The sequence below is a fragment of the Pteronotus mesoamericanus genome, unplaced genomic scaffold, assembly GCF_021234165.1.
Source record: "Pteronotus mesoamericanus isolate MK-2021 breed Mesoamerican mustached bat unplaced genomic scaffold, CSHL_Meso_final contig_164, whole genome shotgun sequence".
NCBI lineage: Eukaryota > Metazoa > Chordata > Mammalia > Chiroptera > Mormoopidae > Pteronotus > Pteronotus mesoamericanus.
The window spans coordinates 21551944-21575326 of NW_026555065.1; the positions used below are offsets into that span (position 1 = coordinate 21551944).

Consider the following 23383-nt stretch of genomic DNA (forward strand, 5'->3'; position numbering starts at 1 on the left):
TTCAGAGTTGAATAACTTCCCTGGAGGAGAAATGCATATGTACATATGTGTATGTATCTACACACACATATTAGAGAGGAGAAACTACTCCAGTTGAAAGCTGAAAGACCAACTTTCAAACAACTAATCCTTATCCAAAAGATTGATAGGAAAGTAAATTCCACATGCTTTGCGCTGGTCTATCTATGGTGTCAGAAAGGTTTATAAAATTTCTTGAAATCCTTGTGAGGGTGAAGCACCTAATTCTTTCATCTATAGCTAGCTGCTCACCACTTTCTATGATATATTTCAGAAATTCAAAGACATTTACAACCCCTTTTAACATTCCCTTTTGTTTTACTTTATAAATTATTAAAAATGTTTCAAACAGAGAGTGAACAATTACTCAATGATAGTTCCATATCCTTGCAACTTTAAGGGAACAGCCAGGCTAGAAGCAGTCTTAGGAAACCAACCAGTCCCTACTTACCGGTTTCAACAAGATAAAGGACTGAGCCAGCAAATTGCTCAGGAAGTGGTCGTGAGCCAATCGTATGCTTTCAAAGTCTCGGGTAGAATTGATTTGATGAAGCAGCTGTGAGAACTGAGACTCCAGCACATCTACCTGATAGACAATTACACAAATAATTTTAGCACCTTGCATATTCTGAGCACTCAAGGACACTAAGATGTCTGACAGGATGACATATAGTAGAAATTCTTTGCTTCTTATCTCAGCCACTTTAAGGCTGACCAGAGACACCCTTAAAAGACCTAGCCTTTTAGAAAGTTATTTGCCTAATTCTAAACAGCTTCCAATGTCCTGGCAGATTCCCTACCCCACTGCCTGCCCCAACCCAGGCCCCTCATGCCACGTCCCTTCCACTGACTGACTTGGTTAGGTCCTATAGGATTCCAGAAATTCCAGCAAACTATGAAAATAAGGGTAGAGCCCTAGCTGGTAGCTCAGTTGGTTAGAGCATCATCCTGATAGGCCAAGGTTGCAGGTTTGATTTCTGGTCAGGGCACATACAAGAAACAACAAATGAATATAGAAGTGGGACAACAAAGTGATGTTCCTCCCTCCCTCTCTCTGTCTCTTCCTCTCTCCCTAAAATCAATCAATAAAAAAATTATTAGGAAAAGGGTAAAAAATAATTAAATACTGCCGATGAGGACCCTAACTCCTCATTCTCTTTTATTTTCACTCTCCTCTAAAATGCCCCCAAGAAACATGCCTAGTGATAAAATCATGAATTTTCTCAAACTCCCAGTGTTTGACCAAACGCAGAATTGTGGCCCCTCTTCAATAACTGCTGCCTATGCCCTGGACTTCTCTTCATATCCCTTCTACTCATCTGTCAGCACAGACCTGGAGGTAGTACTGAAGATTATCCACCAAGAATGCCATGTGGTTTCTTAGGCGCCACTTGACTGCGTCTGTCTGGTTGGACTTGAGGTGTTTCCGCTGCATCTGGAGGGCCCAGCAGTGCTGCAGTTCGGCTTGTACCCTGCGCACGCTCAGTAAGTACTTGAAAACAACATTGTACCTGGGACAGAAACATTAGGCCATGCAAGATAAAAATTCACTCCCTTCCCCTATCTGCTTGACAGACCCTAGGACTTTGTGCCTCTAGCCCCTCCCCCAAAAGGCAGGATGTTAATTAGAATGGCTAGAGATGTGGACAAATAAACTGGTTTATTTATATTATGGACTGTTACATAGTCATCAGTTGAACTTCAGCTGTACAACCCAACAAAATGACTCCCAGTAATATTTTGCATAAAAAAGATAAAAGATTACACATAGTCTCATACCTTTCTTATAGTGGTTTAAACTTTTTTTTTTAATGGAAAAAAGTATACTTTGGGGGAATATATACAGAGATGTTATAAAATATATATATATGTATAAAAATATGGAATTTAGGATAGTGGTCTCTCTGGGATGCGGGAGGCAAGGGGGCAGGACTGTATTGGACCACACAGGCAGATGGACATTATTGTCAGTGCTCTAGTTTTTGTGCTGGGAAGTGGTTTTCTGGTGTGTGAGTGTGTGTGTGTGTGTGTGTGTATGTGTATGTCTAGAAGGAAAGAAGGAGAGTCTTGCAAGGACCCATAGGGATAATTATGTTAGGAACCAAAGATTTTTGTTAATCTGATTTTGTGACCCTGAAGCCAAAAGAGAAAATAAAATCGAGGGCTCCCTTCACTGAGATCCCCTCACAGGAAGCTCAGGGGCTAGTTGCCTAATGCTGAGCCCTGAACTGAGAAGACGCATGAGAGGAGCAGGAGATGCCTAGTAGAACAGCGTGGTTTTTAAAAATTGCCTATTTTTAAAAAAATATTTGTAGAAAGAAGGGAGGAGAGGGAGAAAAAGAGGGAGAGAAACATCGATGTGTGAGAGAAACATTAATTGGTTGCCCCTTGCATGCACCCCAACCAGGGACTGGCCTGTCACCCAGGCACACGTGTCCTGTCTGGGAATTGAACTGATGACCTTTTCACTTTGCAGGGCGATGCCCAACCACTGAGCCACACAGGTCAGGGCTAAAAACTATCTATTTCTAATGGAACAACATATTGAAAATAGTACACCTTGTTTGGATTCTGATTTGAATAAACCCAACCATTTTATTTATTTATTTATTTATTTATATAAATACATGTTAATATAAACATTTCTATAATATAAATATGTATTAAATATAAACACATATTAGAGAAAAACTGATTTGTGCTCCACTTACTTATATAAATGTATATATAAAAATACATATAAATATGTATTAAATATATACACTTATTTTAGAAAGAAACAGCAATTTGTTCCTCCACTTATTTATGCATTCATTGGTTGATTCTCATATGTGCCCTGACTGGGTATCAGTTCTGCAACCTTGGCATATTGGGATGACATTCAAACTGAGCTACCCAGCCAGAGGGGGAAAAACAATAGAACTTTTAGATAACTGGGGAAGTTTCAGTATGGACTGGATATGTGATAATAAGGAATTAATAATTTTATTGGGCATGATAATGGCATTGTATTTAGGTTTAAAAAAACGCCTTTTTGAATTGCATAGTGATGGAGTGAAATGACACGTCTGGGATTGCTTTATAGGCTCTAGCAAATAGATTAGATAGATAGATAGATAAAACCAGTACTGTAATATTGATGGTTACTAAAGTGGGATAGTGTATACATGGGAGTTCATTATAGTCCATGCTTTTGTTTATATTTGGAAATGTTCACAATAAAAAGTGGTGGCAGGTAAATGGAGACAAATGTATGTGAAAAATAAAAAAAAGAAATTAATTAAAAATAAAGTTTTCAAAATACATCTGAGTTTGATTTCTTTAAGGGTATTAAGAGCATACTAAGTGAAGAGATGAGTGGACTCTTACGGCTGTGGGCTCTAAACCTGCCAGAGTCTTCCCCCTGAACAAGCCTTATCTTTTCCAGTTTATGCCTAGTCTCTCATACCTTAAGCTTCCCTACCCCCAAAAAGTAAAGGGGGTTGTGAACAAGAAGAGGGAGGATTAAGAGGCCCTTTGGTTCATTTGCTTCCCTCTTCTCCATTCGTCTAGCTTGAGCATGACAGCTTCCATCCTGGAGCAGGCCAGGGGCCAGTGCCAGAACCTGTACTAGGATTTGGGACATCCCTGAAATGGCTTGGGGATGGATTTCAGAGGCTGCCAGCAGCTAAGTATGCTTCTCTTGCTGCCTTTCTCTAGAGCTCTAGTTTCCCTCTGGTTTAGGGCCATTAGGTCCCAATGGAGTTGAGGAACAGCACTTGGCAGGCTCTCAGGGTAAAGACCAAGGCAGCTCCAAGAGTCTTACCACCTTGGTTTAACACTCCTTGACTCCACCCTCCACCCAGCTTGGCTGCCCCCACTGCCTCTCCCTGGGGATAAGGAGGTGATCGCCTCAGTGGCTAAAGTCCACAACAAACACTTGATCTTGGAAAGTCTTCCCATGTATATAAAAAAAATTAGAAAAGTTAGGGAGGAACCTTGTCAATCTGATAAAATTATCAAAGGCCGGGGTCAATAACAGGCAGCCTGTAAACTGCTTGTTATTTTGCCATCAAAAACAAAACAAAAAATACCTCTGGTGGTTTTAAGGGTTTAAACTTCTCATTTACTCCAGTGCCCACCACTCCCTACTGTCTCATGTCGATGGCTTCACTTACTAATGTTTTCTGTCTGGCTCCTGAAGGCATCTGAGTTTGCAACCTCTGATTTACAGACAGCTGAAAAGCTATTCTGGTGGCTGTTGTTCTCCCACCCATTCTATTCCTGCTTTCTTCCCTAGAAAGGGAAGGAAGGTGGGTCATATTTACCTGTGAGAAACTCAAGAAATACTTACTTTTCCAGGACAGCAGGAGTGAAGAGAATGTGCAGTGGCCACTGCACTTTGTAGGAAAGACCTAGGGCTGCCCAGCCCGAAGCAGGGGCTTCCCGAGGAGAGGTTTCCCGAGAAGGACCTTCTCTGGCCTGAGTAGCATCTGTCAAGAAGAAAAGGAAGGGTGTCTAGATTAGACTTTGCTAATCTGGAACCAGAGCTTCAATAGGTGAGTGGCACTCATGAAATGAGCACTCACGCAGGCTTCAGTGTCAGAAGCAGAAAGGGGACAGAAAGGAGATTTAGAGAGGCAAGGAAATGTCTGTGTGAAGTTCTCTTAGGAGGTCTTTAGAGATTGTTCTTTCAGCCTTAAAGTCTGGAGGCTTGATATAAACAGACAATTCTAGTGGCATGACAAAAACAAAAACCACTGTCTGTACACCTCACTCAGCCTCTCTGGACTTCCTTCCCTTTTCTTCCATATAAAATTAGGGCAAGCTGGTTTCTAAGGTCCAAAATGATATGGTTTCTGTGGAGGTGGATGGAAGCAGAGATAAGAGAACAGATGATGACCAGTAGGAGCAGGAAGATGCAAGAAAGAAGGCAAACCTTTATGCTCCTTTCCATGGTACTCAATTGTCAAGTGCAACAGAGGGAGAAGGTTGTCATCATCTAGCAACACCTTGTGTGCTGACTGTTGGAAGGCCACATTCACATCTGTAACAAGGAACACACAGGTTGACAAGAATGCCTGGCCACATAACAAACAGTTTTCCACCTCTCTTGAGCCTGCCTAATACTAGTGGGATGCAGTAGATGTTGGTTGCTTTTGTCTGACTAGCATGCTTTCCTCCTCCTCTTGCTGACATCTTGATTTTCCTTGGAGAATCACCCCTGCCCAGTACAATCCATGTAGTTGACAATACCTGGTCCTACAGGTTGGCAGGTGACTTAGGCATGATCAAATGGAACACAATATTCTATCCTGATACACTGTTTTGTTTAGGGCTATGAACATGACCTAAGTCAGGCCAACTAAAAGGCTCTCTTCAGACTGAAAGTGTATGTGTGAGATAAACAAGAACTCAGCAAATAGCATGTGAGCTTTGTTGGAGGCCATCTTGCCACCATATGAAATAGGCCTGAGAAGAAAGGCAGTGGTAAAGATGGAATGACACCAAGTCCTGAAGGTGTCACATGAGCCACTGGATCAAACTCTGCCTAAAGTTATTATACCTCTGAACTTTTCAGTTCTAAGAATCAATAAATTATTTTTTCCCTTTGTTTAAGTGAGTTTGAATTGGGTTATTTGCAACCAGAAAGTCCTATGTAAGTGGACATCTATTGTTTTATAGAGCTAGAAAAATAGTAATGTTGTCTTCACTCCCTTCCCCCCATTTTCTTTTTTATTTTTTTAATTCTCATCCGCACCCAACTCCATCACATAGTATGAATGGGAATGGTGATCATTCCCATTGGCCAAAGGTAAACATTTTACTGAAGCAGGCACATCTTAATGTCTGACCTCTTTGGTTCAGGGATAGGTATATGATCTAGACGAGGCTAATCAAAACCCCTTCCTTGAAATCTTTTAATTTGCTACCAGTGAGACCAGGTCGGGTTCCTCCAGTAGACAGTGTGAGGCATGTTCCTAGGAACAAGTGGCCATGTTTCCAGATGGGAATGAAAGGCCATCAAAGAGTATACAAGAGGCCCAGAAAAGATATGCTAAGACAGAATCCTAGGAGAATTCAAGCCCTGAGATTCAGATGTTCTGAGGCTCAGCTATTCCCCACCCCATGGAGTAAGAAATATAATAGCAAATATATTCCCTTTTCTACCCAGGTTATTGGTTCAGATGAGGCATCCATCATCACTATCTAAAGAATTTTAATACAGTAAGGGCAACAAGTTCCACTGTGTCCCATAAAGCCTCTATGGCTATAATCTGATGAGATAAAATACCTGGTCTGAAGGCCTGTATCAACTCTTCCAGGAAAGGTCACAGCCAAGAGGCTGCTGCCAGTATCCTCAGCATGAAGCCAACCTGAGAGGCTTTCCATCTTTGGAAACACTGCTCTATAACTCACCAGTCTGCTCTGATGTGGAGCAGGCCTAAATGGTTCAGCAACAGCCAAGAGATACCCTACCCCTTCAGTAAACTGGTAATTCTCAGGCCCACAGGGCAATTACCATGTTCCGTTACTGCAGTGGGTGGTGTTTTTAACATGTGTTGAGCTGTGTCAATGAAGGCCTGAAACAGTTCTCCACGTCCCAGAAGATAAAAGTCTTTAATGATCTGCAGAAAGAATTTCAATTTACAACTTGGTAATCCAGCAGGGCCATGAGCTCCTCACTATCTTACTGGAATTACACATATCATTTCCAGATCTCATCAGTTTGAGCTACCCTACAAAAGGAAATAGGGTTTTGACATTTCCAAGGGGCATACTTAGCAATCGCTCAGGGCAGGATGACTGGTGTGTCTTTGTTATCATTTATTCAGTGAAAACACAGTTATATTACGCTAGAAGAAAGTTAACACCTAAAGTTTTGTACTGTAGTAAATTTGTAGGATTAGGTGGAGTTGGCACATTTGCCTGAGGACATATCAGGATACTCTAGAAATCTGGGTACAGGCAACCTGTTCGCAGGAGAGGCTAGAGAATGAAGGCAATGCCCACCAACATCATTTTGATTACCTTCAGCTGACCCAGCAAGTCTGACTCTTCCACCATCAGCTTCCAGAGATGCTGTGAAAAGAACCAATAAAAGAGAGACAAAATTTCATTACAATGAAAACTTCTGTAAAAAATGGTTTTGTACAAATCCAATAATGTATTGAATAAAAGAATATAAACGATGACCAAGTTGGGTTAAACCCAGGAACAAAAAGGTAATTTAAAGTAAAACAAGATACATGAGATGGAAATGTTCTGAAATTAAATGGTGATGATTATGTAACACTGTGAATACACTAAAAATCACTGAATTCGTATACTACTTTTAAATGGCTCATATGGTGTTATGTTCATTGTATCTCAATAAAAAATTAAAAATTTATATAAGTATTTAATAGATTAAAGATCAAAAAAGAACCACCGTATGATCAATAGATACAGAAAAAGCGTTTCATAAAAGTCAACATCCATTCATGATTTTAGGAAAAAACAAACAAGGAATAGAAGAAACTTATTCTTAGAAAGGGTATATCCCAAAACCCCACTGCAGACACCCCATTTCATGGTGAAACATTATAAGAAATTCTTTTAAAGTCACTCAAAGTTATATAAAGACTTTGCCAATGCAGTAAGAAAAAATATATATTACTGGAAAGGAAGAAATAAAACTGTTATTATTAACAGATGATATCATCTGCGTAGAATAAGAGAACTGTTACAAAGGTTATTAAAACTTTAGTAAGAGAATTCAGCAAGGTTGAGGATTAATATTCAGAAATCAACTACATAACCATTACCAGTATCAGGTAAAATCATGAAAAGGATTTGTTCAGTGAAGTGATCAGCACTGATTCAGGGTGTGCAGAATCTCCACCCTGGGACTGATTCCCTCCTCTCTCTTACTGGAACTAACATAGATTAAGAACTGGTCTGTGACCCTCTCTAATGCACATTAATAGACAAAGTAGCTGACATGCCCCGGGAAACATAAGCACACAGGTCAAAATAACTAGACATGTGAAGAGTAAAAAAAAAAAAACAACACAACAGACTAGACAACACATACCATGTGAAGCAGAAGTTTTACAATAGAGTGGATTCTATAGTATGTCACCCATATCTCCCCTGTCTTCATTACCCCAGCTATTGGGAGTATTGCCTGATGTTGAGCTTCCAGGAATTGACTTTGGCTAAAGGGAGCTTCCTCATTGATGGTTCTTCTCCGTGAGAAGAGTCCACATCCAATTTCTGATGCAGATGTACAAGTGCACAGCCCTCGAACCTCAATTTAGGACACTTCTGAAGGGCTATTATAGCTTCAGAACTCTGTGTAGGATTGGCCAAAGCTTCTGTTGCAACTACACCACAGTTTGCCTTCTCTCTCTGCTCAATTCCATTTCCCTCATTCCTTGCTACCAATTTTAGTCTCAGAACCTGTTTCCTGGGAAATCTGACCTATGAAACACACCAGAAATTTTAAATACTCTTGATAAACATGCTTAAAGAGGTAAGAATAGTAGCAACATAAATACACAAAAGAAATTTTTAAAAAAGTTGCTAGAACAATTGGATATCTACATGCAAAAAATTAAAAGTTGATTGATTCATACCTTGCACTACATAAAAAATTAAACCAAAATGATCACAAACATAATAGTAAAACTGAAAACTATACATTTTTTCAGAGGAAAACAAAGGAGAAAATCTTTGTGATCTTGGGTTAAGCAACGGTTTCTTAGGTACAATGCCAAAAGCAAGAACCATAAAAGAATAAAAATTGATAAATTGGATTTAATAAAAATTAACTTCTGCTCTTTGAAAGACAGTGTTAAGAGAATGAGAAGGCTTCATAGACTGGGAGAAAATATTTGTAAGTCCCATATCAAAGGACTTAAAACTAGAATACAGAATTCTTGAAATCCAACAGTAAGAAAACAAAACAAAACAAAACAAAAACAATAAAAATGGACCAAAGATTTGAACAGACACTTTACCAAAGAAGATATATGCATGCAAATAAACTTACAAAAAAACCACCATCAGTCATTAGGGGAATGCAAATTAAAACTACTATGAGGGAACAATCCAAATATTTTTCAACAGATGAAAGGAAAGCATATTGGTATGAACAATGGGGTATTACTCAGTAATAAAAAGGAATAAATATGGATTGCATGCAACATGGATTAATCTCAATTATGCTAAGTAAAAGAATAAAGTTAACCAAGGAAGTGAAAGACATATACAACAAAAACCACAAGATGTTGTTGAAAGAAATCAAAGATGGCACAAACTGAAGGGCATTCCATATTCATGGATCAGAAAAATCAATAGTTAAAATATCCATATTACCTAAAGTAATATATAGATTCAATGTAATCCCTATCAAAATTCTAAAGGTATTCTTCAGAGAAATAGAAAAAACAATGATATGATTTGTATGGAACCACAGAAGACCCCAAATAGTCAAAGCCATCCTAACAAAGAAGAACATAGTCATAGGTATCATACATTTTAATTTCAAACTATATCACAAAGCTACAGTAATTTAAAAAATATGGTACTGGCATAAACAAAGACAGAAACCAATGGAACAGAACAGAAAGCTCAGAATTAAATACCCCTGCCCTGGCTGGTGTGACTCAGTGGATTGAGTGCTGGCCTGTGAACTGAAAGGTTGCTGGTTCAATACCCAGTCAGGGCACATGCCTATGTTCAGGTCAGATCCCTAGTTGGGGTGTGAGAGGCAACCCACATATTGATGTTTTTCTCCCTCTCTTTCTGCCTCCCTTCCTGTTTCTCTAAAAATAAATAAATGAATAAAATCTTTAAAAAAAAAGATTTAAGTCCCCACATATAACTAGCATACAGATTTTTGAAACCCAACAGTAAGAAAACATAACAAAAACAATAAAAATGGACCAAAGATTTGACAAGGGGACCAAGAACATCCAAAGAGGAAAGGATTGTCTTTTCAATAAATGGTTCTGTGAAAACTGGATAGACACATGCATAAAAATAAAATTGGACTCCCATTTTACACCATACACAATAATTAACTCAAAATGGATCAATGACTTAAACATAAGACCTACTATATAAAGTTCACAGAAGAAAATAGAGGGAAGAAACTCCTTGACATTTGTCTCAGCAATGATTTTTTTAATATGACACCAAAATCACAAACAACAAAGCAAAAAACAAGTGGAACTACAACAAACTGAAAAGCTTCTGCCCAGAAAAAGAAATAATCACCCTGGCTGGGTAGCTCTGGTGGTTAGAGCATCATCCTGAGACACCAAGGTTGCAGGTTCAATCCCTCATCAGGGCACATACAAGAATCAATGAATGAATGCATAAATAAGTGAAACAACAAATCGATGTCTCTCTCTCCCTCTCTCTAAAAATCAGTTAAAAAGAATAATCAACAAAATGAAAAGGCACCTACAGAATGAGAAAAAAATACATGCAAACCATATATCTGATAAGGAGTTAATATTGAAGGTATATTAATAAAACTCATAAACTCAATAACGAAATATCCTCAACCCAATTAACAAATGGGCAGAGGAACTAAATAGACATTTTTCCCAAGAAAATATCCAAATGGCCAACAGGAACTTATAAAGATTATTAATCAGCAGGAAAATGCAAATCAAAACTAGAATGAGATATAACCTCACACCTGTTAAAATGGCCATGATCCCAAACAAGATGAACCCAAAAAGGCCCACACCAAGACACATCACAATTAAAATGCCAAAGGTTAAAGACAAAAGAGAATTTTAAAAGCAGCAAGAAAAATGCAGTTAGTTACCTACAAGGGAGCTCCAATAAGATTCTCAGTTGATTTCTCAATAGAAATTTTGCGCGCCAGAAGCAAGAAATATTCAAAGTGATGAAAAGCAAGGACCTACAACCAAGATTACTCTATCCAGCAAAGCAATTATTTAGAATCAAAGGACAGATAAAGAGCTTCCCAGATAAGAAAAAGCTACAGGAGTTCATCATCACCAATACTATGAAATGTTAAAGGGTCTTCTTGAAGAAGAAGAAAAAAAAATATGAACACTAAAATGGCAACAAATACAATCTATCAATAATTGAATCTAAAAAACAAAATAAATGAACAAGCAGAACAGAAACAGAATCATAGTACAGAGAATGTTTTGATGGTTACCAGATGGGAGGGAGGTAGGGGGGATGGGTAAAAATAGTGAAGAGATTAAGATGTACAAATTGATTTTTACAGAATAGTTTTGGGGATGTAAAATACAGTATAGGGAATAGAGTAGCCAAAGAAATATATATGCATGACCCATGGACATGGACAATGGTGTGGGGATTGCCTGAGGGAGTGGGGGATTCTGGGAGAAGGGGGGCAAAGGGGGAGTTGGGACCGCTGTAATAGCATAAAGAATAAAATTTGAATTAAAAGATCAAAAAATAAAATGGCTATCATCAAGAAGATAAGAAATAATGTGTTGATGAGAATGTGGAGAAAAGAAAATCTTTGTATTCTGTTAGTGGGAATATAAGTTAGTTCAGCCACTATGGATAATAGTATGAAGTACAGGTTCCGCAAAAAATTGAAAAATAGAACTATCATCTGACCCAGCTATTGCACTGCCAGGTATTTACCTGAGGAAATCTGAAACACTAATTCAAAAAGATATATGCACCCTTGTGTTCATTACAGGATTATTTACAATAGCCAAGACAGGGAAGCGACCTAACTGCCCACTGCCAGATGAATGGAATTATTACTCAGCCATAAAAAAGAATGAAGTCCTGCCATTTGTGACAACATGGATGAACATCTCAGAGGGTATTATGCTAAATGAAATAAGCCAGACAGAGGAAGACAAATACAACATGATTTGATTTCACTTAAATGTGGAATCTAAAACACAAAAATGAACAAGTAGTACAGAAACAAACTAATAGATACAGAGGACAAATTGATGGGTGCCAAATGGAAAGGTAGTTGAAAGGATGGGTGAAAAGGGGAAGGGATTAAGATGTACAAATAGGCAATTATAAAAATAGTCATGAGGAAATAAAGTGTACTATAGGGAACATAGTTAATATTGTAATAACTGTGCATGGTGCCAGATGGGCGGTAGATTTGTCAGGGCGATCACTTAGTAAGCTATATAAGTGTCTAATCACTGTTGTATACCTGAAAGTAACATATTGTATGTCAACTGTAATTGAAAAATTTTAGAAAAGAATCTTATGTTTAGGATACTTAATTTTTTTTTTATTTATGGATTTTAGAGAGTGAAGAATGGAGAGAGAGAGAAACACTGATTTGTTTTCCCACATTTATGCATTCAGTGATTGATTATTTCATGTGCCTTGACTGGAGATTGAACTTGCAACCTTGGAGTATGTGGACCAACTGCACTACCAAACCAGGACATGTGTAGAATACCTGGAGAAGAGTGCTATTTCAGTGAATGGATCTGACAGCTCTTCTATAATATAGTTAGAGAAGTGTTTAAAATGACATATTAATGTTTATATGAGTATCCTGTGTAAGCTAAGAAAAAAAGGAATAAACTGTTGATACACACAACATGGATTAATCTCAAAATAATTATGCTGAGTAAAAGAAGCCTGACTCACCTCTCACCAAAAAAGAATACATATTGTTTGATTCTATTCATACAAAACCTAGAAAATGCCCACTAATCTATAGTGACAGGTTATATGACAGATTAGTGGTTGCTTGGGAGAGGCAGGGCAAGAAGGATGGGATTAAAGCACATGGAAAAGTTGAAAATAAAAGAAGGAAGAAGACATATCAGGTAACTGTGACCTGAAAGAAATATGTATAGTGATCTTAATAACTAATAGAATTGAAGTCAAAATATACTATACACATATACAAATGTATGTGATAAAGAGGACATTGTGTATACATAAAAAATAACAATATATGTTCCTAACAAATATGCACATATCTAACATATAACCTGAAAGTGAGGAATTACAACATACATAGAACTCTAGACTCAGAATATACATTCTCTGGGCACATGGCAAGCAATTAGAAAGAAAAAACAGATCTGCTAAGAGTCCATTAAAGAGCCTCAATAAATTCCAAAGGACTAATATACAAGCTATATCCTCCAACTACAGAATAATTAAACTAAAAATTAATAAATTCTTTGGGTTAAAAAGAAAATCATAAAGAAAATTTAAAATTTCTTAGAATGATAATGAAAACACTACCATAGGCCAAAAACTCTTGGGACAAAGTCAAAGCAATAAATACAAGTACCTACTCCCTCCTGGCTTACAGATCAGAAGCTCTGGAGGTAAGGACTTGGTCCAAGTACATTTTAAGATTTCCACAGGTGATTCTATGCACAGCCAGAGTTGAAAACCACTAACATAGTTAACAGCAGAGTTGACTAACTAAAGATCTCATTTCTTGTTACCATATACTTGTGAGCCAAGTTTTATCATACGCCAAGGAACATACACCCATTTGAAAAAATTACTGAGCCCTGGCTGGTGTTGCTCAGTGGATTGAGTGCCGACCTGTGAACCAAAGGGTTGCCGGTTGCTTCCCAGTCAGGGCACATGCCTGGGAGGTGGACCAGGTCCCCAGTGGGGGGCGAATGAGAGGCAACCGCACATTGCTCTCCCTCTCTTTCTCCCTTCCCCTCTCTCTAAAAATAAATAAATAAAATTTAAAAAGAAAAATTACTGATCATTATTCATATAAGAACACTGGACTAGGCAGAAGTCAAAAGAGCTGTTTCTGATCTCATCTTTGTTACTTACTGTGCAATGCCAGACAAGTTAGCTTTTTGAGTTTTTTTTTCCATATATAAGAATGGAAAAATTATACTCGTTCTCCCTTCCTCAGGGGTATCATATCACAAATGACAGAATAAGTAGTAAGGCCATTTTAAAATGTAAATAAGGCACTAAATTTAGTCTATAGGAATAGAAAAATTATATTTGTTCTCCCTTCCCCGGGACTATCATATCCACAAATGACAGAATAAGTAATAAGGCCATTCTATAAGGCACTAACTTGAGTTATTGCCAACCTCTGTATTATCGATGGCGTCAAAATCAAATAAAACCAAGACCTCCCTTTATTCAATTGACTAATTAACTAACAAGCAAACTCCTGTCAGGTGTGAAAAAGCTTAGGCAATTCTGCCTCTATTATTAAGAACAAAGAGAATGCTTTCATTTTCTTTTTGTCCTTCAATTCTCTCAAACATTTCTTTCCAACTAAGTTCTTACCACATTAAGAAGAAACAAAAGTCAAGCATTCAATTTCTGGGGAAATCAGTCCACTTTCTTCCTAAGAAAATATACAATAAAAGACAAACCTCAGCCACAGTGCTGCGAATACGATCCACCACCTGCTCAAAATCCACCAGGCTGAAGAGCGGCTGCTGCTTGAGACGATGCAGCTCTGCAGCAAAAGTGTCCTCCTGGTTTTTCAAAATGGATCCTGCAAAACAGGAAGGTACTGTCACAGGAAACAGAGAACCACCGGGGCAGGCAAGGATTCCCAGCCATGGTGGTGCAGCTCCTTCATCTGCTTCGGGCAAACACATCACGGTTGTGCTGAAATGTCATTACACAAACATGACTAGCCACTCACTCTGACCAGGCATACTTTGGGGCCGAAGATATCAAGAAGGACCTTTAAGGTCTTGACTGGTGTCGCTCAGTGGGTCAGGCATAGTCCCACAAGACAAAAGGTTGCTGGTGCAATTCCTGGTCAGGGCACATTGCCTGGGTTGTGGGCCAGGTCCCTGGGTGGGGGTGTGGGACAGGCAACCAATAAGTGTTTCTTTCCCTCTCTCTTTCTCCTCCCTTCCCCTTTCTCTAAAAAGCAAATAAAATCATTTTAAAAAAAGGGCCTTTAAGAATGGTGTACATTGTGCAAGGAGAGTCCTACCTTTTCTAGTCAGGTTGACATTCTGATTCTCAAACATCTGAACAGATTCCCCAACAAACAGGATTTTTTCAGCAACCCTCACTGGAATGTAGGATGGCAGAATCTCTACTCGCAGGGAGAACTGCTTTAGAGATGGTGCCAGCATGTTCTCTTCCTCTATCAGGCGCTGGTCAAGGAAATAATCCATATCAGAGGTGATGTGTGAAGAAAGGGAAAACAACAAAACATCCTAAACCCAAAATTTATATTTTCTAAAAACAGGAACTTTAAATCTGAAGTGGCATAATTTTTAAGTTACTAGTATTAGAGAGATATACTCCATTTTCAAGCAGCAGGAGAGCATGGTGGGAACTTTTTTTTTTAACATTAGGATTTTTGTCCACACTCTGCCTTTACTACTGTAAAAGCTTGTGCAGTAGATCTGGAACTGTTTCCTAACTTGTATCATGGAATAATTGGTCTGTATTTTTTCCAAGTCTACACATCTATGATTTTATTATCTTGTGTATATTTCTGCTCTGCCCAGCTCTTACACCAGCCCCAAGTCATATAGCTAAGCGATTCTCAGTGTGGCTCCTGAACCAACAAAAGCAGCTTCACTGGGAGCTTGTTAGAAATGCAAATTTTCAAGCCCCTTCCCAGATCTACAGAAAAACTGGGCAATGAGGCCTAGCAATCCATTTTAACAGTGTGATTAAAATGGATTCTGATGAACAGTGAGGTCTCAGAACCACTGATCTAGCCCAAAAAGCCCCAGATGCCCACTACCCGATCACTCAGCACCCTCATTCCCTGACTTGCTTTTGATTTGACCCATATCTAGTTCCAACAGACTCAGTGATCCTGGCTTTGATCTCTGCTGTTTGCCCTCTTTGTTTTGGGCTTCAGAGCTGGTATTTCTCTGGGCACTATTCCAAACCCTGTTCCTTTTGCTCTCCATCCTCTTCAACAACAATCACATCTTTAGTGGCTGACTTTTTCACCATAAGATATTTTGTCTTGTTGCATCACAGGATTCTCCATAATTATAAAAGCTTCCAGATATACATACAAACATACATTTCACAGAACCTCCTGAAGTCCTATGTGGGCCCCAGATTAAATACTTCTAATGCTGATAACTTCTAAATCTTTACCTTTAAGCTAGATTGCTCTCATGAGCTCTAGCCTCAGCCCACTAGACATTTCCTACATGTCACCTTAAGTGCAACATGTCCAAAATTAGACCCATCTTCTTTCTTCCAATACGAGCAATACATAGTTATCATCACTGCTTGCCTAGCTGCTGAACGCAGGCACTTAGGTATCATCCTTGATTTTTCCCCCTGGACCCATATCCAATCAACCACTAAGACCTACTTTCTACTCCCTAAATCTTTCTCAAGACTCTATTTTCTCTATTATTTACTGTTAACACCCTTGATTTAGGCCATTATTATTTTTCACCTAAGTGTCCTCGGCATTCTCCTAACTGACCTACCTACAGTGAATCTTGATTTTTTAAAAAAATAAATGATTCCCCACATATCCAGAGTGATCTATCATAATGTCTGATTGTATTAACCTCTTGCCTAAAATTCTTCACTGGCTCCCAGCTCTTTTCAGAGTTAAGTCCAAACTCCTTCCCATTGTTTATAAGGGCCTTCATGATCTTACCTCTGCTTAACTCAACAGCTTCATTGATTGCCACTTCCCCCACCTCCTCTACTGTCCCTTATATGATACTTCAGTCTTTACTTAACCATTTCAACTGAATTACTAATGGTTCCCCAAATGAGTCATGGCCATCATGGGCTCTGTACTTTACATACATCCTTCCTGAAACATTTACACACATGCCTGGACCATTTCTTGACCTCTCCTCCCAAACTCTGCAATTTGGCCATATATTCCACTGAAAAGCCTTCTCTAGTTACTCTAAGGCCAAGTTCTGAGAACACTTGTACTTATCCTTTCCAGAGCACTTAGTACACTGTGATGTTACTGTTTACTTATATCTTCCACTAAACTATAAGCTCTTTAAGGACAGGGACTACTACATATTATTTGTCTATGTAGGTGTGGCACCTAGAACAGTGCCTGGCACATAACAGGCATTTGATAAAATGTTGTAACAGGATAGATGAATGGATGAATAAGGACAAGAGAAGACTTTGGGAAGTCTAATCAAAACTCCAAACTGCATTTAAATACTACAGGGTAGCTACAAGACTACCATAAGGAACAAGATTTATTATTAACCTCTTAAAAGCATATATTGGGAAAAGGGGAAACAAAAGGAACCTCACAAATGTATTTTGTTTTGTAGTCTCACGTTAAGTTAGGCATTAAGTTTAAGTTTTAAAGTATTAAGCTAACATAAAGACAAGCATTTATATCTAAAGAGTTTACGGAAGGTGCCCTGGCTTTGATGAACTTGGAGCGGAGTGGAAGGATCACCAAAAGAACATTCAGCTGTAGTTTTTTCTGCTTCCTGGCAAGAGTATGCTAGGCTTCTTGCTGTGCTCTCACCAAGTCCTGGAGCTCTTTCAGCTGTTTTCCTGTCAGTCCCCCAATACCCAGATCCTCCTCATCCTCTTCTGGCTGGGCATTGACATTACCAGAAGATGGACCCTGTTTGATAAAGAACTCTTCATGCTGGTCCAAGAGGAGTCCATGTAGCATCCAGGCTGAGAGCTGCTTATACATGACCCCGTGACACACGGCCAGGATTCTGAGTTGGGAGAAAAAGCAAGAGCTTTAGAAGTCCACTTAAAGAACACTAAGCCCCACAATGGCACAGAGGACATACTTTAAACTGTTACAGGATAAACAGACACCTGAGAGGTTGATGAGTCAAGGGAAATGACCAACTAAGATAAAAACAATTGTGGTATTTTAATGTAAATGTTTGTGGCTGGACTAACTGATTAAATTTCCCAACTTGGTGCCTCCATACTGAAGTCTGAAATGTTCAGTGAATGTTCTGATAGTCTTTTAGGAGAAGCACATTTTCTTTCCTCCTTTTGTGTAATATAAGTTTTAACACAGGTACTCCTGTTAAAATTAAGTGGACTTATAGGAATACCTCTTTGGCTAACACAGTATTAAATTTGTTTTATTTTTGTTGGAATCACACAGGAAGAGTAGAGTCGATATGTAACAGGCAGGCATACCTGCCTGTTATTATCCAACAAAATGCAGAAACTAAAACAATGCAGAAAGGTTGTTGGAGAATGGGATATTCACGTGGCCTAAAAGGATCACTCCCAGATAACATATTAAATACAAAGAGGAAAACGTCCCTCAATCAAGTGAGCAAACTTTACAACACCAGTAATGGGACAAACTTACTTTCTGTGCCTTACAAAATGATGCAATAGGAAATAACATGACTCATGTAGCACTATTGCAAAAAATGTTTAACCCAAATATAATCGTGAGGAGATAAGCAGAAAAATCCAGACTGTGGAACACTCTTCAAGACAATTGGTCAGAACTCTTAAAATGTCAGTCATCAAAGATTTTTTAAAAACAAGTCAATGAAGGGGAGTATTCCAAATTAAATGAGACTAAATAGACATGACAACCAAATGCAATGTGTGAACACTGATTGGATCCTGGACTGCAAAAAAAAGAACAGCTATAAAGAACTTTTGGAGGTAAACTGATGAAATTCAGATGTATTTTGCATATCACATTGTTGAGTTAATGTTAACTTTCTTGGGAATAATATGGTGTTGAGGTTATATAAGAGAATGACCTTTTTCTAAAGAGATACAAGCTAACATATTAAGGGGTTAAGTGTTATGGTATCTGTGACCACTTACAAATCATTCACCAAAAAACTGTGGTAAGCATGCGTGTGTGTGTGTTTATACATATATTTACATATATATCTCAGAGTTTACATAGAGGAAGAAAGAAAAAGATAAATCAAAGGTGGCAAAATGTTAACTGGTGAAATTAAAGGCTCTACGGGTGTTTACTGCATAGTTCTTTCAACATTTTTGTAGAATTGAAATTTTTCAAAATAACTTGGGAAGAAAAAGAAACTGAAAGAGATGAAGTTTGCTATTTGTAGAATGCTAATTTAATGGAATTGCTCTTTAAGAAATTAAATAGAAAGGCAGTTAAATTTTGCACATCATAGTATGTGGTCAGTAAAATTTGGTCCCTGCAAATATGTAACAAACATGTATATATCATAGTATTTATATAACATTATATATTCAATATATAAAACTATACAGTATATTTATGTAGAGAGAAACTAGGATATACAGCAGAAGTTGAATTGGGTATCTCAAGAGACTGTGACTACAGGTATTTTTTTATTTCCTCTCTGCATGTCCTCATTTTCTATAATCAAAATTCACTTCTTTTAGGGAAAAAAAGCACAGTAATAGAGAATTAAGTCCTTAAAGAATATTCTGGAAAATTTCCTGCTCTTCTGACTACTTACTTGTGCAGTAATTAAAGTGGAGATTGTTAAGAGTTCTGAGGGGCCTTGGAGATCATTGATTCCAGTTTTGAAATCAATGCCACACCCTGTTTTTTCCTCCACACCCTCTTTTCTTTTAAAGATTTTATTTATTTATTTTTAGAGAGGGGAAGAGAGGGAGAAAGAGAGGGAGAGAAATATCAATGTGTGGTTATATTTCATGCACCCCCTGATGGGGACCTGGCCTGCAACCCAGGCATGTGCCCTAACTGGGAATCGAACCAGTGACCATTTGGTTTGCAGGCCGGTGCTCAATCCACTGAGCCACACCAGCTAGGGTGTCCCACACCCTCTTTTCAAAAAATGAGGAGGAAGAGGAGACTAGGAAGACCAAATAAGGAGTCTTTGCCCTGGCTGGTATGGCGCAGTGGACTGGGAGCTGGCCTGTGAACCAAAGGGTTGCTGGTTCAATTCCCAGTCAGGGTACATCCTGGGTTGTGGGCCAGGTTCCCCAGTAAGGGGCACTTGAGAGGCAACCAGGTGTTGATGTTTCTCTCCCTCTCTTTCTCCCTCCCTTCCCTTCTCTAAAAATAAATAAAATCTTTAAAAAAAAAGAACAATCTTTGATGAAACTCTGTATACATTTAATATAGTTGTTATCAGACATAATTTTGCTTTTTTTCCAATTAGCATTATAAAAAATATTTTTACATGTTGTTATAGCATTTACAGTGTTAATGACATCATAGTCTATCAAGTGACTACATCTTTATTCAGCTTTCTTGTGCTGCTGGTGATTTTCTAATTTCTTGATATACTATACAACATTGCAATGAATAATGTTTGTGCATATGGTTATTTTCTTCTTTTAAAAAATTCTGTTAGGATGGAATTCCTAAGAGTGGCATTATGGGATTATAAAGTATAAACATTTTTAAGGACCTCAATGTGAAAATACCAGCGACTCAAAATATACAAGTTTAGACATAGCTAGGTATTATCTGGCACATGTAATGGAAATTCTCCCAAGATGATGAGATCCAAAAATTTAAAGTATGGCCTCAAGGGCATCTAGGCAACTAGATTCTAGCTTTGACACTCAGTACTTTATAACCTTGGTTTTTGGGTTTTTTTTTTTTTGCAATTTCTGAGCCACCATAAGGATTACATGCACTCCTTGCTCATGGATCTTTTCTATCCTGGTCATACCCTTCCCCAGAGGGAAACCTGAGATGACCTGAAAGTAAAACATGTTCACAGTCAAGTCACTTGACCACCCCTCCCCTGGACCCCTAACCTCTAACTGAATCATGACTTACTTTTCTAGTGCACTTCGAACAGGAGGCAAACCTCCACGGCTGTGTTTATATACAGTTTCCAGGATTTGGCAACCATGAATCTGTGGAAAATACAGCCTTTTCAAATTGTATTCCATTTTAATAGTTCATGTAGCACAAACTCATATTCTGTATTCAATCCAGCAGAGGATCAGGATAAACTTCCTCATAAGATCTAGGTATAGTTCCGATTCTGACTACAATTCCAATGTGTGTGCGGTTTTCCTCATACCACCAAGCAATTCTTGGACACCAGCAGGGGTGTCCTACATTTTGACTTAATTCTGAGTGTACCCTGAGATAGCATCAGATTCCACAGGTTAAAGGCTTAGTCCCACAAGACCATCCTCCATTTCAGATGCCAGTCACAAGCCCAGGTTGTTGCTGTGCTTCTGACTAACTGGCTATACATTAGAGGCTCCCACAATCCATTCCTTGGGTTCAATTAATTTGCTAGAGTGACTCACAGAGCTCAGGAAACACGGTTATCACTTGATCACAGGTGTTTTGTGAACAAGGATATCAAATGGTACAAATCAACCACCAGATGAAAATACATAGAATCATTCTGGTTCACCAGACTGGAAGTTGTCCAAACCCTGCCATTTTGGGGTTTTACAGAAGCTTCATTACATAGACCCAGTAGATTAAATCACTGGGCACTGGTGACAACTCAATTTCCAGCCCTCCCTCACACCCAGAGGTTGGGGGTGAAAGTTCCAACCCTCCAATCACAAGGTTGGTCCCCCTGGCAACAAGTCCCCATCCTTAAGTGCTGTCCAAAAGTCAACCCATTAACAACTGAAGTGTGGTTGACAGGGATTTCTTATGAATATCAAGACAACATTATCACTCTTAACACTTAGGAAATTCCAAGGGTTTTGAGGACTCTGTGCCAGAAACAATATGAAGACCAAAAATATATTCTTATTATAAACCACAATATCACAATAGTTATTCTCAAAGTATGAACTCTACAGCTTCCCCACCCCTCTCCATCCAACCCCACCTCCAGCAGCAGCAGCAGCAGCAGCGCCTAGGAACTTACAAGAAATATAAATTCTTAGGCCCCACTTTTCAATGCATTTGATAAAAATGTGTGATGAAAATTGACATATTTAACTAATAAACATCTGGGTTTTACCCAATGGTCTAATTCTCAGAAAACTGTCAGTACCCTAACATAAAACTATTACTTTCTTTTTTCCTAAGGATTAACTTTTAGCTCTTCCTTAAGATCCATATCCAACAGTTCCAATCCTTAGTGCAAAAAGCTGTCACCTTTTAAATATCCATAGCATTTTTCTGTTACCCAGCAGCTTTCTGGGGTATGGCTATTAAAATGTCCCTCATCTTCTAGACCAAGGGGTGCTAAAGGTAAAGTCATAATTTATTTTTGCATTCCTGACACAGCATAATACCCAAGCAGATATTGTTGAATAAATAAATTAGTAAAAACTACTAGAATCTAGGGTCTTCAAAAAAAAATAATGCAAGGCAAAGTTAATTAAGAGAATTTCCTTGTTGCTTACCAGAGCAAAATGAAAAAGGATAGTTCTCACCTTTTGACTTTTAATTTGTTCTACTACAACCATCACAGAGGGAAAAAGGAGCTGGAACTGCAAAGTAGAGAATAATTAGGAGGGTCTATCAAATACAAGGAAAAAATTACTTTAGGAAATGCTTTTATTTCTAAATAGTCCCACTTAACATAAAGATGGCAATATCATGGACCAGCCAAGATCCACTATCTTAAAGGAATTTGATAGGTGTTGGTGGCAAATAGAAAGAGAATGGCAGATAGAAGCAGTTTCTATTTCTGAGGCTAGCATAATCATCAACACTGAGGTCAATTTAGAGCAGTAAGATCAGACATTAAGTTTTAACTAAATTTGGAACTTTCCAAACAGTTCTGATCTAGGAAAGCATATAAAATATACAATTCTGGGTTCTAAATCCAGAAGGAAAAAAGTTCTCAAAAAATGTCCTAAGTTATATTATTCTACCCCAATATTAACAGATTCCAAGGCATTTTGTCACTTGAGCAGCATACCTGATCTAAGGAATAATTGACATGTGATATGGAGAGATGGGGGTCAGCCAGGAACTGCAACAAAAAACACTGTGATTAGAGGTCCATACAAAATATCTTGAATTTACTTGATCTATGAAAACTAGAAGGAAATCTGAGAATGAGCGTAGTGTTAGTTTTAGGCTATTGAGAATTGATGATTTATAGAAGATTATTAATTCTGATTTTCAGGCGATAAAATCAAAGATAGAGCTCTTATATACTCACTCCTTTTGCCATGATCTGCACACCACTTTGACCATGGCTTGGACAACCACAGAGAATACACTGTACTCCCCAGCCGCACAGAAACTAGCTTACTTCTAATTACCTGACCATATCAAAGGGAATTTCAAATTCAAAAACGTGGCTTACTCTGCTGTCCCAGAGGTGTTGTTCCCATATGTCCCCTCTCACCTCTTGTTCCAAATCAAGCAGTGCTTGTCGATAAGGCTGCAAAATTGAGTCCAGTCCTGTGCAGAAGGCCCTTAGATAGATTCCATGTAACCCGCCTTGGCCCTGCTGAGATGGATGGTGATCCTGAAATCAAACAAAGAAAAATCATCTCTCAGCTCAGACCCTAAAACCTGAGGAAGACGTTACCC

General features: G+C 38.4%; 2 protein-coding genes across 3 annotated transcripts in view; both read right to left on the reverse strand.

The window, feature by feature from the left end:
* ADAL (adenosine deaminase like) overlaps positions 1 to 23383 on the reverse strand; it is a 119216-nt gene that overhangs the window by 55558 nt on the left and 40275 nt on the right. The window lies entirely within an intron of this gene.
* TUBGCP4 (tubulin gamma complex component 4) overlaps positions 1 to 23383 on the reverse strand; it is a 35036-nt gene that overhangs the window by 4324 nt on the left and 7329 nt on the right. For both annotated transcript variants that reach the window (XM_054565514.1, XM_054565515.1), the window contains exons 3-15: positions 23196 to 23318; positions 22761 to 22814; positions 22270 to 22326; positions 20690 to 20769; positions 17459 to 17660; positions 14948 to 15113; positions 14370 to 14494; positions 7030 to 7080; positions 6521 to 6626; positions 4937 to 5044; positions 4352 to 4490; positions 1352 to 1529; positions 470 to 604 (exon numbers count right to left, since the gene is read on the reverse strand). In XM_054565514.1, coding sequence (XP_054421489.1) covers positions 470 to 604; positions 1352 to 1529; positions 4352 to 4490; positions 4937 to 5044; positions 6521 to 6626; positions 7030 to 7080; positions 14370 to 14494; positions 14948 to 15113; positions 17459 to 17660; positions 20690 to 20769; positions 22270 to 22326; positions 22761 to 22814; positions 23196 to 23318 — 1524 coding nt within the window. The remainder of the gene's footprint in view (positions 1 to 469; positions 605 to 1351; positions 1530 to 4351; positions 4491 to 4936; positions 5045 to 6520; positions 6627 to 7029; positions 7081 to 14369; positions 14495 to 14947; positions 15114 to 17458; positions 17661 to 20689; positions 20770 to 22269; positions 22327 to 22760; positions 22815 to 23195; positions 23319 to 23383) is intronic.